Below are 17,315 nucleotides of genomic sequence, written 5' to 3'. Positions count from 1 at the left end.
GGAGAGGTTTTGGTAAAAATGTACTATTCCACAAACAGATTTCTTCATTTTTACAGAAGGAACTACTTGCGGTAATAAGTTCCTGTAGCATTGTCTAACATCTGGAAGGGGTGAATGTGTCATGTGGGAATGTATCATAGCGGAAATTCAGGTATTTGTTGAAAAATAATTGTCCGACGCACAATAGCCTTTGGCGCATACACCTTCGTAGATCATCGCGCGTCGTGCTTCTTTTGTCGATATTCATGGGGTATGCAATGTTTCCAACCTGTGTTTTCAACCAAAAATACCAACATCATTAAAATCCGTTGAACCATTCACGGTATCCCCAATAAACATTACGTAAGGTTAATTAAGGCAAACATAGTTAACATTATACGAATTTTAACTGTTTGCCTAACCTAACTAGTTCACGAATTTTAAGTATGTTTGTCTAACCTAACCTTACGTAATGTGTCTTGGCCTATCGTCAGAGGTTCAACGCATTTTAACGGTTTGTATTTTTGGGTTAAGGTTGGAAACACTGCATACCCAATGAAAATCTACAAAACACAAGCATGACGCGCGATGATCTACGAAGGTGTACGAGCCATATTGTGTCTTACGGAAGCGAAAAAACTAAAAGAAAGAAGTACTCGTAATGTGAAAAATTGAAATTACTCTAATCAAAAAAACGTGAACACACCTTAAAGAATGTTCCGCGAAGCAGATAGGTACGAATTTTAAAAATGACTAAACAAAGAGGTTACATGTGTTTGTGGAATAGTAAATTTTTACCACACACGTGCATATGATGTTGCAAGAACGCCATCTATAGACACAGCCATGTCCTATCGTATCATTGAGTTCCAACTAAACTGACGTAAGTGAAGTTGAAACCGCGTATATCATTTTGAGGGGCCTACCGGATGCCGTAGTGATTACGCTATTGCATTGCAATAAAGAGGCCCCGGTGGAAGCACATAGTGGTTCGGATTTAACTTTAAACTGTAGGTCCAGTTCCGATTAGCCTATCTGTGCACAAAGTAGACTTAAAATTCAACTCTGTTTTATCATTTTGATCTAGCTGTGGTATGGGCGAGTTTTAATTTCCACACGTGAAGAGAACAAATGGCATGTTCACGTTGCATACGTAATTATCATGTCTCTGACGGTAGACAGTAACGTAAAAAAACTGTAATACATTGCTCTGTTTTTCTTTATTTCTTGGACGTTTTAAATATTTTCTCATTTTTATTGGATTTTTAAGTTAAATTATGTTGTATATAGTATTTGCTCTCCAAATTAATTTTTTGCTTCGTCTTAAAAGATCTGTTTTGATTCCCGGCATGGGTGTTCGTGATTAGACAAAGTGGCCCAATTCCTTTGGTTTTATTGCGATTTCATCATGCTAGGAATGCAATTTGAATATGGTTCGATTAACTTCTGTTAGCACACACTGCGGAGTTTTGGCGATTGCTTATGATTTTGTTCAATATATGCTTTCGTATTTAGGTTAGGTAGGTCAGGTTTGGTTTTCTTAGCATTATAATGAAGCCCCTAAATATATTCTATTAAGGTTCCGATTCCCACTAGTCAACTAGGTCGCTTGTCAACGGATAATACATTGTGCATGGGAAGCGCGCATGCTTGCCTAACGTAATTTTGACTTTGTTTTCCCCAACATAACTTTTTTCGAAATTTAAACAGTGCTCGTTACTTTAAGGATGGTTCAAATGTCGTGTGACAATGATTGCCAAAATTCTACAATAATTAGTCTTCCTGCTAGGAGAATTTGAAAGAAAATCATAACAATCGGAACAGTTACCTTGGTTTAAACAAATGTTGTCTTCTTTCTTGTAATGTCAAACAATTGTGTAAATTTTGTGTGTATTGTTATGGACAAAAACGGCATAAAATCTGTTGGGTTCTAAATAAAGGAATGAATGAATTTGTCATTAGAACAAAATTCAAGCTTGCAGCTTGTATTGAGGTATTGTTTTGGGAATTTGTCGAATTCACCCGTACTTGAACAACAAATTTTCTGCTCTGGACAACTGTACCTGGGCTCGCTTAGCTGTATCGTGCTGCCATCTGGAGATTCTTTTAGCTAATTTTGTTTTCGCTTGCAAGAAATTTGGATCAGCCTATACGTTAATACGTTAATTTTATTACATCTTTACTCGGTAGATGGCAGCACCATCAGAAAACATAAAGCTCAACTTGACATCAGAGGCTCTAAGATTTTGTAACAAAATGTTTCGTGCAATTTTTATGTAAAAACGTTAACTTGTGGGTTCATACCTTCTGAACCGTGGTTAAAATTTAATACATGCTAGAATATACTGTAGAAATTATCATTACTGCTTTAATAAACAAGTGTAGGTTTACGTAGCAGAAATTTCACGTTGATACAAAGGAAAACTATTGATTAGCAACACTTGGAGTTGCATCGTAATCTCGAAATTTGCACAGCAACTAGATTTCGAGATCCAATGACGTAGACGAGGTTATCAGAATTGTACTTCGCTTGCATACAATAGGCTACATCTGCTTTCCCTACTGCTTTCATGGCCGAACTGATAGCTTGTAGCTTCCGCAAGCAGAATCCTTCGGTTGTATGTTAGCAGAATTATGATTGGTAAGCAAACTGGCAGATTTTGCACAATCAAATTGCTTTTAAGTGATGGGAATTTACCAAGAGCGGGTTTTCACAATTTGCTTTCGGTGTTACGAAAGTGCAAACTCTGAAATAAGGGTTTTGGAAAATAGCTTTGCTTGCAGTGTGACTGGATGCATATTATGATATGCGATTACAAGTCTTAGGAGGTAGGAAATACCTTCCATACTACCTGCTTAATGTTGATAGTTGATAAACTATCACCGTAGGTCTTGGGACTAAATTCTTCAACGAATTTGCTGAAATACTGGGTGGAGAAGAACCCAACCCAACCCAAGCCTCAAGAACATTGTTAGTCCGAGACTATAAAAATAGTGTTTATAGTATAAAGTTGTATTAGTATTTAGCCAAAATTATGACCTTATTGTAAGCAAACAAATATTTCGTAATGTAAATCTCTCAGGGCATGTAGGTACGAGCGCGTTGGTTTGTTGGGGTTGAGCCCACAAATACCAACGTAACCTGAACGTAGTACGACTTGGACAGCTTTAGCAGACTAACGAGGGTATGGCGTCTTGACTCATCTAATTCTCTGTAGGGCTTGTATGATTGTCAGTTTTATCTTGTTGCATTTCATCCTCAATTTCGCGGTGGCAAAAATGCGAAGTAAAATAGATCAAAACCCAGGTCAATCAGGTCTTTTGTGAATATTCATAATCTTCATCGTCGCGAGGCAAGCCTTTCCATGCAGTACTTGCTCAGGATAGCTATATTCATATTTTGCACAATCCCTATTTAAATAAATTTTGAAATTACGTGGCCAATGATTAAGAATTGCTCGAGTTTTCAAATATTGATAAATTCTATTAGAATTTAAAAAATGTAAGAGAATAGTTTGTTCGTATCATACCTAGTCAGTCCTACACAGGTTTCTTTCTAATCAGGAATCTTGTTAGATTCCAAGCGGATACCCACTGGATACAAAATGCATTAAATAATGGTTGTTGCATGTTGGTGCTTCACGGGAAACCTCTGATAAGTCCCTTCGATGCATTTCTGTGTGTTTTGATGCACACTGGCACTTGACACACATTTGGGTTCTGTGTGTGTAACACTTGAGACTGTGCATCTAGTCCCGATTAGCTGTCTGGTCATGAAGTGACTGTAAACAACTCTGACAACGTTGTCTTGCGCCACTGTTAAGTAACTTAACACCTAGTTTCAGCCGTAAAGAGCCTGGACATATATAGTTTATTTTGTATCCTTTGGTCAATTTCATAGAATCATCAGTCCTCAGTCATTGATTGGCCTAAATAACTAAAGAGACAAACTTTGCTTATGTGTAGATGTTACGATTATCTATCGTCGCTTCTTTAAAGAAAATACTTTCAGGTTTAATCGCGACCACGATAAGGTGAAACGAAAGTAAGAAGCGCAACGTTATCACGACAATACTTTGCCAGGATACGGATCCAGAATCTTCAGCAGAGATATTGAGTTCAATCACTCATCAGGTGGTCATCGTATTGCATATTGTAAACGACTCTCTTCATTTTTTGTACTCTATCTTACGTTTGGTGCGTACACAGAAATGATTGTTTGTAATAACCAAGGAATAGTTTATCCTAACTAAATGTTTGTTTCAATAAGAGGTAAAGAATGTTTGTGCACCAGAAGCAAATTTTTTTCGTGTGCATTTATCAAAACTTATGTAAACGTGTTTCGTTCTTCAAATAATTCAAACATATCAGTTTTTTCTATGTACAGATTCTCATAAATTACGGAATTACACGTTCAAGGAATCTAGCCCTTGCACGTTGAAGGTCAATGGTAACCTTAAGCTGAACGTAACTTATAACCGATTTTCTGCACTTGTTCTTGACATTTTTAATGTTAGAAAAGCTTTCAGTGTAGCAAAGTCCTTTTTTAAGATTTTATCGCACAGCGCTTGGAAAATTACTTGATGGATGTTTTACACTTGAGTATTGACATCTGCGTGTGTAAGACAATTGAATGTGCGGTCTCTAAGAACACTTGTAGGGGCTAGTTGATTCACCGTTCCGCTTGCTTGTGGCTGCTTCCCCGCCTACTTTTGATGACATAACACAGCTACCTGAAAGTTGCACGTTGACCTTGGGGAGAGCTGGTCACTTGTCCGCTTGCGTTCCCGTCGTACTTGCATTACCCAGCCCATGTGGAAGTTTAAAATCAGAATGTCAGGTAGGGGTTTTGCAATGTTCGATTTGTAAGGATACAACATTTCGGTTAGTGTGGTTGTGTATAAATGTCAATATAAGCCTCGAGACGAAGAAGGTTGCATTAGTTATCGAGGCTGTGCGATTTATAAAGCGAAACTTGACTACGTGATTACTGATTATTGCTTTAACAATATCACATTGTTTTGAGGAGAGCGGACTGTCTCAAATGAAACTTAAACGCAAACGCCTTACCTTTTTAAAATAACTGACATAATTTTCATTATTTTAATGGTAGTTGATACATTATTTCTTTTGGGGCACATTAGGGGGTGCTCGAGTACCCTCGTGCACGCGCCTACGGTCGTTTTTTTATTTATGCAATGCAATGGAGTGATTAACAGTGTAAATTAAATTAACTTTGGCCATGCATTGTGCATTACATATTGTATATTCTCGCATTTTCTCCTCAAAACCTCATGAGTGAATAGGCACAAAGAATACTTTACTCTAGATTTGATCAAAGATCTCGTAGCTGTGCTGCACCGGTCAATGTCAACAGTAGCAAATAGTTCTGTTTTGCCTAGGAGGAATCGTAAGCGTTATGATCTGGTAGACAGCAGCGCAATTCATGAATATATTCACAGGCACACTTGCTTACTCTTGTGCATATCTTCAAACTGCTTCTTTATTTTTAAAACGTGTCTGCTGATGGAATTCAGTTTCGACACTTGACATACAGAAAAGAATTTCCCTTTCACTCGGTTTAGCAAGAATTGCATACCAGCAATCTGCAGTCGTTCACTTGGTTTTCTTTCAGTTTTTAACTACACGTTCCCTCATCTTGTGTCGTCATATGCAAACGTTAGTGTAACTGGATATGTTTTGTCGATTTTGGACAGCTTGCATACTTTTAAAAATACTTGAAAAGTAAGCTTCGGTTGTATCCCTAAGAAGGTTCAAAGTCTTGTTTTTTCTGTTGTGGATAAATATCGTATTTCAAAATGTGCTTATTCTGAGATAGTTTTACAACTGCCAATTTCTTAAGATTGTGATACAGAGCTTATAACGTTCAGGAAGGGTCATTGTAGAAGTGTTGCCAGGTTGTCTCAGGTGCAGGTACTAAATTAGCTCAGAATAACACTAGATAATAGCTAATTTACTTTGTTACATGGCAAGTGTTCGTAATGTAGATCGTTTGTTCTAAAATTTGTTGTAATATTGAATACTGTAGAGTAAAATTTAAAAAATGTTCGTTGAAAGAATATGCTCGAAATCGGAAGTGTACCTTTTAATTGTACACTATTGTTCTAACAATAGCACCGACTGGGCAAGATTTGACATAAAGCTCGTAACTGGGTAGGGGAAGGGGGTGGATAATCCTCCCCGGTAAATGTTTCTATTGTAATGTTACATTTTATTGTAATATGCAACTATGTTAAAATTTTCTGAGACGCAGTGGGGTTCAGGAATTTGAGGTGGCGACAAAAGTAAATTTCATGATATTGTAAATAATATATTTTAAAATATGTTTATAGTTTATCTAGCACTTCCTTCACACACGAGTTGAGATTTTATTATTTAACGTCGGTTTTCTGCCGGGTTGATCGCGACGGTGGGGATGTGACTGTAATTGAAGTAAAAATTTTAGCATCAATTGGGGATATTCATCTTGGGGGGGGGGGGCTCGCGAGCTGATACCATAACGTGTAATCACTGGGTTGGTAATCGCAAGTGGTATTTCAGTCAAGGGGTGAATGGATTCCCAATAAATTGTTAAAATTTGCCCCCTAAATACGACAAACTATTTTAGACACTCGTAATGTTTCTATAAGTAAATATATTTTGCAGAATAATCTAATTGTATTCACAATTATTACACTAATCAGTGAAAAGATGTGTTTTTGTAAATATGGCATAGAAAACTAATATTACTCATGTAGTGAGTAATTAATACGTGCAAGATTGTATGTTGCATATCGCATGTAAATCAACATGACTTAGAAAAATATTAAGCTTGGTAAAGAATGCTTGTTCTTGAATTATTTAAACTCTTACCTTGACAATAATATCCAATAAACAAAATAGCTTTATTTTGCAGTGCTGTTCAGAGCCAAAACTGACCAAATAAAGAACTGTTCGTACAGTACAGTGGGATCCATGAGTATTACCGTGCAAATTGTCCACGCCTATTTTCATTAATTTTTCTCTTACATCCTGTGTTTTGAAGCGATGGATCTTTATGTATGCTGGTGCAGAAGTGTCAACAGCTTGTTTTGGGTTTTCTTTTAATTCTTGAAGCTCTTATTGGGTCAAATAGATAAATCTAGTGAAACTATTTCGTGCCCTTTTCTACAAGGATTCTATGCATATTTTACACTGTACTAGATATTCTGGAATATAAAGGGGGAAATTTACTGCCTGTGATATTTTGTTGATGCTTACTATTGTGGCGTATTGCCTGTGTGACGACATACATCCAAGATGGCTGCCTCTGAAGACATTAACAAATGAAAACGACCAAATCTCCTTAACTCCTTTAGGAGTAATTTTGACCATTTGTCAGTTTGTTGGGGTTTTACACGAAGGTAATACATGTGCATGGAGGATGCTTTCATTTTGAAGCATGCACTCGTAATACAATTTGTCTGAAACCATACATGACGTCCGAAGTCCAAGATGGCCGGCTTGGAGGTTCTGCACATGGATATACTGTCCATATCCCGATTTATAGTTCGATTATCAGATTTTTCCAATGGCATTTTCTGTTAATAATTAAAGTGAAAAATATTATTATAATTTTTATAACTACCTCGTTTCTGTGCCTTTCGGCAGTAAGAGTACCTCCAGCAGAGACGTGTAGCTCCGTACGTCCATTGAGCATGATGTCTTCCCATACCAATATTCCATCTCGACCAACCTGATACATTTCCACGATATTCCTTGGATTAAATAGTGATCGAGGTTTTGAGATGAACGTGCGACGGGAATCATTTTGCAAACTGAATTTGAACTGATCTGTGAAAGAGCACGTTCCTCCGTTCGTTCAGGGTTCAATTTCGATGATGCTGACTCTACTGTACACCAATTCAGTGTACGAGACTTTTTCATTAAATTGTTTTAAAATTATTCGGTCGTTTCCATTGGAAATCCTCGTTGCAGATTTTAATTGAATGTGCATGTGGTATCATTTGGTGCCTCTGCATTTTGTTTTTCCTTTTCATTTCAATTTTTAACCTGAAACTAACAAATTTAATGGTCATTTTATGCATTTTTTAAAGTAATTTTTTCCCATTTTTTTAGAACATTCTATAGGTCATATACCTATATTTTTAGGTCATCAACTTCCGCTCTCTAGTGATGGCAAATGTCCAAATGTCTTTCTGCTACTCGCGCACGATTTTATATAAATGTGGGGAACTTTTTGCCACTTTTGCCCCAGCAGTATGCTAAACCTTATGTACCAAGGAAAATTAAACCCTCCTTGCCGCCCCCGCCGCCCCTCCGTTCTGGAACCCAATCGCCGCCACTAAGTGTATTTATGCAAAATTGTACTTCATATGTACTTGTAGCCCACACAATTTGAAGAGATTCATCCAGCTCTCTAAGTATAGCTAGTTCTGACTTTTATGTAACTACATTGTTTTTCCTTTGTAACTTGAATTACATTGTTGGGAACAATATACATGAAAATTTCATGTCCCGTGTCTTTACCGTAAATCCGGTATTTGTGAAAATTTCTCCCGAGTTTGATAGAGGAATGCATTTGTATTTGACATATTTAGAATATTTTTTCTCTATTTTTTTTGTCAACCTGTCCACCTTAGATGCACTTAATTTTGTTTTAATGCGTGAAAATCACACGACACTTCAATAGTTGATTTAGAATTTTCCATCAAGGGTGGTGTAAGTTAATGTGTGAGTATATTTGGATCCAATATGACCAGAAATTGGGTCATTAGAATTTTTAGGGGTGTTGAGGGAGTATGTGTGATTTTCCAGCAACCTAAATTTGTGTGCCAGCTTTCAAACTTAGTCAAGCAACAATTTAAAGTTCCCCTTAAGTCAGCCATGTGGACAATTTGATCTATGTACATTTCTGGAATGTTAAATCTTCCATGAACTGGCAACATTGCACTGTTTTCAAATTATGCGTATGGAAGGCGTGGAAATTTTGTCCCACAAGCATCTTTCCTGGTTGGGTCTTTGTCCTTGAAAAATTTGGTTCAATGGAATTCTTAAAAGCTGACGTATGTACATAATTACGTCACGCGGCTGGTATCGTGAAGATGATGCTTTTGAATTAACTCTTTCCGGATTTTCGTGGACGCAGCGCTGTGCTGTCGTGATCTTACGCACGGTTGCAATTCAGTTTATGGAGAATTTGATTTGGGACAAAATAATCCGAAAAGAAAGCACTTCTTCCGTGTAAATTGTAATTGTCAGGCAGATTTCAGACACGGAAGTGTCTAGTAACACATGTCGTTTGAGAACGAGCCAATAGCTTGTAACCTTTCACGTTGAACCAGCGCAATGACTGAATAATGCTCTTTCATCTGCAAATGTATCGCCTATTTGGAAATGTTCTTTGTTTGGATGCACTCCCATTATTTTTAATTTCCAGTAGGTGGCAGGGCAGTCTATAACGAGTACTTCTTTTTTTTCTCAATTCAGAATATTCGTGCAATCTGCATAGGCATACATATGGAAAAGAAAGGTGCTTCATAGATCATATTTTCACAATTTTGTCCGCTATTTTCATCGTATTTTTACTATTTCAAGATGTAGGGAACTTTCTTTGACAGTAGTCTGTTTCCGCAGTGGATTAAATTTTCTCCTCTTCTCAATAGAAGTTCTTTTCTAGGTACAATCAAGAACATTTGTGGGTTCCTGCTACCTCCATTGACTTTCAATGAGATCATTACAAGCCAGAAACGTTCGTGACTGTACAAGGGCTTTGTTGGCTGACAATAGGCTCATGTACATTTGAAAGTTTGCATGGAGTGGTCATTCTACAGTGCTATTCACAAGTGTTGTTCGGCAAATTGCCCATGACTATGTTCATTAATACTTCCCCTGCAGCATAAGTGGTTTTTTAAGAAATAGGTTGCGTTTTTTTCAATTCTTGAAGCTCTCTGAATAAAACAAAGTGCATGGCTATGGACAAATTGCTTGGTAATACTTATGCAGCCTACTGTACACTGCAACTCGGGTCTCACATGGAGAACTAGAAAGAAATTAGAAAAATATCGGGAAAATGTTATATTTGGAATACAATAGAACAAAGAAGTAAAGTGCTCCCCTGTGCTTTGCACCACGCCATGAAGGCGTACAGATATGGCGCTACAAATTGCATATTATGGTGGATTTTAGACCATAATAATCCTAAATAATCATAAGTACTAAACTTTCTCACACTGTATACTCGTAATCCCACTGTACTTTGTAGTTAAGTTCCAGCAAGTTAGGAAAGTTGAGATTGCTGGCGCCATCGTCTCTCCCTAAGAAGAAAGTAAACTGCAAAAGTGCTCTTTCAGCCCAAATATACATTATTAAATGTTTCTTCCAAATTGTTCGGGAAAAGCACTCGTCAAAAATGTCAATTTTACAGAAGAAAGTTTTATTTTTATTTGGTTTTTATATTTTATTTCCTGATCTTTCAGCTCATCACGAAGATGAGTGATATGATGAAATTGATGATAGGACACACAAGACACTCGTGCTCAGGCCTGGATTCCAACCAGGGACCCCTTGGCGTCGTAGTGCGCTGGGATAACAACTTTTATTCTGAACACATTCGAGACTGTACAAATATTGGATCATCACTGGTTAGGATTTTTACACATGCCCACCATAAAATTATACTTGCAATATTTTATTTAATTCAGTGAGACTTAAATGAAATGACAGCAACATAAAATAGAAGTTTGTGGCTTGTCTTTTTCCAAACACCCCAGATTTAAGGGGGTTACACCCCACAGAATATTCCCGCTTCCCTTTTTCATCCCCTTGTGTACAGACAAGAATGCATCCCCAATATTTTTGTCAGCAGGTTTCCCAAGTTTTGCATTGCATCGTAAATGCATTAATGGTTTAATTTTAATGGTTGCCTTATTTGAAACAATTTATAACTCTTAAATTAATTAATGAAGATTTGTTGCAGTTACTATTAACGGCATGCAGTATTAATTAAATGATAGTTACATACAAAGAATGCAACAAAGCGATATGTTGTGAATTATATAAATTAATTTTAACATTTACCTTGTTTTTCAGAGGACTTTTATTTTTAGTTTATTTAAGTGATGGTATATACCATTATACAAAAAATATAAAACTGATTTTCGGAACCTTCTTCAGAAATGCTTCCTGCTTTTAATCTTTCTCTGCTTTTCTCTTTGTATTGTGAGTCACTGAGTCTTACTCTTTGATCGCTCATAATGAGCGTAATGATGTTTTAAACTTACCCCCAACAAACGCACGTCGGACACTGACACACGCGAGACGAGACACACCACTTACTTCTTGAATAACCTCGAGCAACTAACAGAAAAGTACAATGAGAAACCCCTTTAATAATGCTTGCGCCCACAGTTTAATTCTCAACAATTCAACACGAATTGCATGCTTTTGATATGCGGTCAATGCCGGCAGTAACAAGGAACGGCGTTCCTGGAACGCAGCCAAGCCGGTGTTGTCTTTCAAAAGCAAGCGGCAGGCTCCATGTTCTTGCCGCAATTGCCGACCCGGCTCAGCACAATACTGTACATTCGAAACAACAACGTCTGTAATTAAAACAACAAATTAGTAAACTAGTTCCGAGCCCTGCTAGCCTTTCTTTCTTAAGTAATATTCTTCGTTAACTTATATTTACAATACAACTAGATTGTCATTCGAATCCTATGTATTGTTAAGTTATACATTTAAAACAATCGTGCCGCCCATAGGCCCGGGCCTATGAGGCCTATTGGGAAATCCTGGCCTGGCTACGAGGGAGTAACGTAACCCGGTCACGGATATCTCCTGTAACGGCTGGGGGTTCGACGTGCTGATCCCACGTCACTCCATTACTGGTTGAAGCTCTCCGCACCTCTATGTAGGATTGTGGGAAGGAGACTGGCAGTCGGGAGACAGGCCAAGGCCCTTACAGGCTGTAGAACCACGGGTTACATAAATGACCCACCTCAAAACTGTCCTATAGCAAATGCTGCCCTGTTTGCTGATGATACAAGTGTACTTACACTTACACACAAACCAGTTAACTGGATCCTAGATCGCATCGATGTGGAACAGATTATTTGGAAAATGGCATGGGACTCTGCATTGACTGTCTGGGATCTAGTTTTGTAACTTCTTAATTTGCTAGCCTTTTCCATCCGATAAGAAATGGTTTGACCGAAAATTCGAAGAAAACTTATTGTACGTGTTGGCTTATGTATATTAAGGTTACGATGTTGACACTACTTTTTACGTATCATTAAGTATGATTCTATTTCATTTTGTTTCCTCCACTCTATGCTACTTCTCTAGTATTTTAGTGCAGTGAACTACTGTTACATGTGCAAATAGGATTTCTGCGACTAGTTCAATAATGATGTCCAAATACACTCTTAGTATTAACACCCTTCGAATCGCCCCACATCATTATCATCCATTTTTGTATTGTTTAAAATTATTTAGCGACGCTTTTCAGAAACTATGTTAATCGCAGTGATAATCATTGTCATGGAAGTCTGGTTTTTTAATTCATGTATAATAATATTGGACCATTGTGCCAGTTTTTAATTCCATGCATTCCTTTGTGGGCCAAGTTGTAAACTGTGATTTCCTCAAACATTGTTTTGTAACACAGTCCACAAAATACATGATTGCATAGACATAATCTTGGGTGTTGGAGGATATTGTTGTTCTCAAACACTGTGGTTTGTTTTTGCAACGAAAGCGCATAGGATATTAAGACTCCTGAACAAGGAAACGCATCTACCCCCGTGGAATTAAAAACAGTCAGTGGGTAAATCTAATACGGTATTTTGTCAATGTTTATTATTTAGAACATAGTACTGTTTGCTTTTTTGAGTAAAAGTTGGTGCAAAAATGATGGTACACAAGTTGTTCATTACTGAGCTAAGAATTGTCTCTCTTCCATCTCAGTCAGTCAGAAAAAAGAGGCTGTAAATGAGAAGTCTGTGAAAATGGTGTTGAACAATTTGTCTACTTGAACAATTTGTCTACTTTATATATGCAGACGACTGAAGTGTCCTGTTGGATGTTTTCTAAAGTTCTTCTCCTTTTCCTTGCAGTGCGGATCTCTGGAAGTGAGCGAGGCATCCCGTCACCGCATCAACATGGAATCGTTGGATCGGGTGCAGAGTGACAATCAGCGACTGGCAGTGCTCAGCTTCGAGCAGGTTCGTCGCCTGAACACAGTTCTTAACGACGTCGTCTCCATCCACGGACGAGGGAACTTCCCGACCCTCGAGATCCGGCTGCGAGACCTGGTAACAGTGGTGCGCTCCAAGTTGGAGAACGACGACATGAAAGTCAAGGACATCAGACTGAACGGTGGCGCCGCGAGCCATGTTCTGGCCGTAGAGTCCCAATCTTACAACGACTTGGACCTGATTTTTGCCGTCGAGCTGAGCGGTCAGCGGAACTACGACAGGGTGAAGGCCGCGGTGCTTGGTTCCCTCTATGATCTTCTCCCGGAAGGAGTGAGCCGAAAGAGGATATCGACGTGCAGCCTGAAGGAAGCGTACGTGAGCAAGATGGTGAAAGTGAACGACGGGGATCGGTGGTCCCTGATCTCCCTCGGGAATCACCGAGGGAAGAACGTGGAGCTTAAGTTTGTGGACACGATGCGTCGTCAGTTCGAGTTCTCAGTGGACTCCTTCCAAGTCATCTTGGACTCTCTCTTGCTCTTCTACGAGTGCAGTGAACTATCGATCAGTGAGAACTTCTACCCTACGGTTGTCGGCGAGTCAGTGTACGGTGACTTCCATGAGGCCCTGTACCACTTGCACAAAAAGTTGATAGCCACGCGGCACCCTGAGGAAATCCGAGGTGGTGGTTTGCTCAAGTACTGTAACCTGTTGGTGAAGAACTACAAACCGGCATGCGTGGAAGAAATCAAGACCCTGGAACGTTACATGTGCTCCCGGTTCTTCATAGACTTCCCGGACATCAACCAGCAGAGAAGCAAGCTTGACAATTACCTGTGGAATCACTTTGTCGGCTCCGACGAGTCCCTAAAGTACAACTACCTGATGCTCCTTCACAGTGTAGTAGAAGAGTCCACGGTATGCTTAATGGGTCACGAGAGGCGGCAGACGTTGAATCTGATAGAGGATTTAGCATGCCAAGTGTACTGCCAAGAACAGCAACGCGCATTGGCCAAACAGTCAGCCCAGGCGTACGATGTGTCTGTCACCACGTGTCCAGGTGGAGCTGTCGTCTACACCGGTGGATTCTACTACGCCTCAGTCATACCCACACACACTTGCTACCCATGCACATGCAACTGGATGGCCTGCTCATGATCTCTCCTGCGCCACTCTCCTCCCTCCCGAAGATATACCAAGAACCGCACCAGAGAAAGATGGACTACATAAGGCACCAGCTCGGCTCTTGTCTTGAAGAACAAGACACGAAAGAATGAGTAAGATGAAAGGTGCATAAGTGATGTACACTTTGGTGCAGTCTGTCACCGCAATGCAAGATGCCAGGACAGATTTTGACTGCAACCCTCCGATGCCATAATTGAACCAGTGTCCATTTGAAAAAAAAAAGTCAGAGTATTTAGTTTATTTTTGTCTTGAAAATTGAAGCCGCTATCAAGTGATGAAATTGACATGGTAATAACTGCAATATGTATATTATATACTGTATGTGTGTACGTGAGTGTGTCGCGTGTCGCGTGCGCGTGCTAGCAACCTCGTACCTGTTTCAATAACGTGCAGATGTAGTTGGACAATGTGCAAGATCCGACAACTGGAAGGACTAAATGTTATGTATCTGTCGTCAAATACTCTACGCCATTTTGATTCAAGCATGTGTTAAATTGCAAAAACCATTCCGTATTTGACATTGTGAGGCTGTGAAGTATAGAATATATTTTTCATGAACCAATCTGAACTGTCACCAGCTAAATTATCAATGTGCGTGCCCTTGTTTTTTTGTGATTTACTTTAGAGTAGTGTGTCTGCATGTTAGTGTCATGTTTTTATGTAGGGGGAACTGTGTTTAGCTTTTTCTGCATTAAAAACAAATTATGGCATTTAAAAGCTGCATCGAAGTACTGTTCATTATTCTCTTCAGCCTTTCCATATGACACTCTTCCCATGTGGCTGGTCTGAAAGCAAATTCTGTCTGGAAAGCATGGTGAAGAAAAAAAACAAATATGGCTGTTCGAGATGGTACTACACTTGGCCCTCTGCCAGACCTGCTTGATGGATTTTCCAGCAGGGAGGGAAACATGTTTTGGCCTGGCGTGCATGTACACATTTCAATGCAGAGCCTATGTTTGTGTCTTTAGGCGGTTGTGTACATGTTGTTTTTAGCATGCAGTAAACTTCAGTGTTTTGCCAATGGCATATCAGTGTTATATTGGCGTACCACAGAACTAGTGAATATGAAACATAATAATTAGGCATAGATCAGTAATATCATGTGTTGTGCGTGCCTCTGTTATAGCCATAGGTTTTATATAAAGTAGGCAACGATCACTGAAAAATTATCCCCCATCCCCAAGACTAAATATTTTTGTAAATTTGCTCCAGAGATTTGTGAACCTAGGCGCGGAATCGCGGGGTAACCAAGCACTCGGAAGTTGGGAACCACTGCGCCACTCGTGACAGGTGATTGAAAGAGTGCGGGCTGCAACAGAAGCCCTTTCCATCTTTTCCGCAATCTGACATGGTGCGCAACATTTTCGAAAGTCAACTTCCCGAGTGTCGTCTTTGTTAATTTGATGTATTCTCTAGTCCCCAAGACACATTGCAGAGGCACGTTGAACTCCATGGCAAATGTGGTCCTTCAAAGATTGGACTGGTCTTCAATATATATATATATTTTTATGATTTGGTGACAGTTCAGATTGGAAACACTAATCGCCAGAAGAAAAAATAAATTGTGGTGCATATTAATTTCCATGTACTGTGGATTTTTCACGTGAAAAAAAACATAGCCTTTGACAGGTGTTCTGACATCTTAGTAAAGCTAGCGTTTACTTGGTTGCAGTATGTTATTTTTGTCTTATTGTCTGATTAATGTCCTCGAGATTTTTTTTTCCTATGACGGCTACTAAGCTGTCTTCTAGCATTACGATTGTTTTATTACAGTTTTCACATAATTAGGGTGGAAGTAAGGGATAACCTTCGCATAAAAAACTCCTCATAAATAATTGCATTTTACATATTTTTTGTTGCCTCCCTTACGCTTGTCTGTGATGTTACTCATTCAGCTGTAGCCTATTTGGATTTTTAAAGCAATCAATTTCTATATTTATCTGCAGTTAAGATAGGCATTTATGCAATATTGTAAGTAAAAAAAAAAGTTTGAGCTTATTTCTGATGTAAGGGGATGTGTGTGTAGTATAACGTCCCGTTTTTTTCTTTTTTACAATGAGTGCTGTAGAAATACTGGATCTCACTATGTTGATTGGTCAAATCATTTTGTGAATGGTTCTCATAGTAAATATGTCCAAAGAATTTGGAGAAAATCAACTATTCATTTAAAAAAATATATAAAAATAGGGAAAAACAGATCTTCCAATGTGTGTACATGTTAATGTTTTTCATGATTTTGGTTGTGGGAATGCTGTTCATGTGTTTTTCAACTGAATGGCAGCATCATGCGTTAACTAGGCGATGGCCGATTCTCATCTCACTAAAAAAAAGGCTGTACAAGTGATGTCCTTGTGTTAAGAGAAAAATAGTTTTTTGTATCTTCCAAAGACAGGCTTCCTGTGAATTATTTTTTAAGTGAAGAAAAGAGCATTTGTATAGTCCACACCTGCTGGTGTCTCAGGATACTTAATTGTGTAAAAATAAAGGGAGCTCTTTTTTTCAGTTAATTTACAATATCTCATGTACATTACTGAGAAAAAATGCAATTTAAGAAATACGAATGCTGTCTATTTTGAATGAAACTGTGTATAAGGGCGCTGTTGTGATTTATTTTAATTATTTTTGACATGCCCATCATCAATATAAAAGCATTATAATGCCAACAAAACGAGAAATAAAGATGTACACTACACAAATTTTGTGGTTTATGTTCAGTATATCATGGTATAATCATAACATTTGTACAGGTTCTATATTTTGTGATTTTGCTGATGTACTGAAATTTCCATGTATTTATGAAATTATGCTCTCCATTCTGAGATGGGACAATTTTGATTATACTTGGTCCTACTAGAGATATAGATAGATTAAAGTTGGTTTCTAGTGCTGGCAAATCTAGTCAGCTATTGTTTCTCTAGTGCAATGAAGTAGAAACACTCCAATTCCAATAGTTGTTGC

At 38.5% G+C, this 17,315-nt stretch overlaps 1 protein-coding gene across 2 annotated transcripts in view; it reads left to right on the top strand.

Annotated features, from left to right (window-relative positions):
* Positions 1 to 17,053, top strand: part of LOC145997473 (terminal nucleotidyltransferase 5C) — a 135,649-nt gene extending 118,596 nt beyond the window's left edge. For both annotated transcript variants that reach the window (XM_083134555.1, XM_083134556.1), the window contains exon 2: positions 13,095 to 17,053. In XM_083134555.1, coding sequence (XP_082990681.1) covers positions 13,095 to 14,330 — 1,236 coding nt within the window. In that variant the 3' untranslated portion in view covers positions 14,331 to 17,053. The remainder of the gene's footprint in view (positions 1 to 13,094) is intronic.
* Positions 17,054 to 17,315: the final 262 nt, after the last annotated feature.

The sequence above is a fragment of the Lepisma saccharinum genome, chromosome 13 (assembly GCF_977018435.1).
Source record: "Lepisma saccharinum chromosome 13, izLepSacc3.1, whole genome shotgun sequence".
NCBI classification, from domain to species: domain Eukaryota; kingdom Metazoa; phylum Arthropoda; class Insecta; order Zygentoma; family Lepismatidae; genus Lepisma; species Lepisma saccharinum.
The sequence above is the reverse complement of the archived record's forward strand: the minus strand, read 5'-3'. Positions and strand labels throughout refer to the sequence as shown.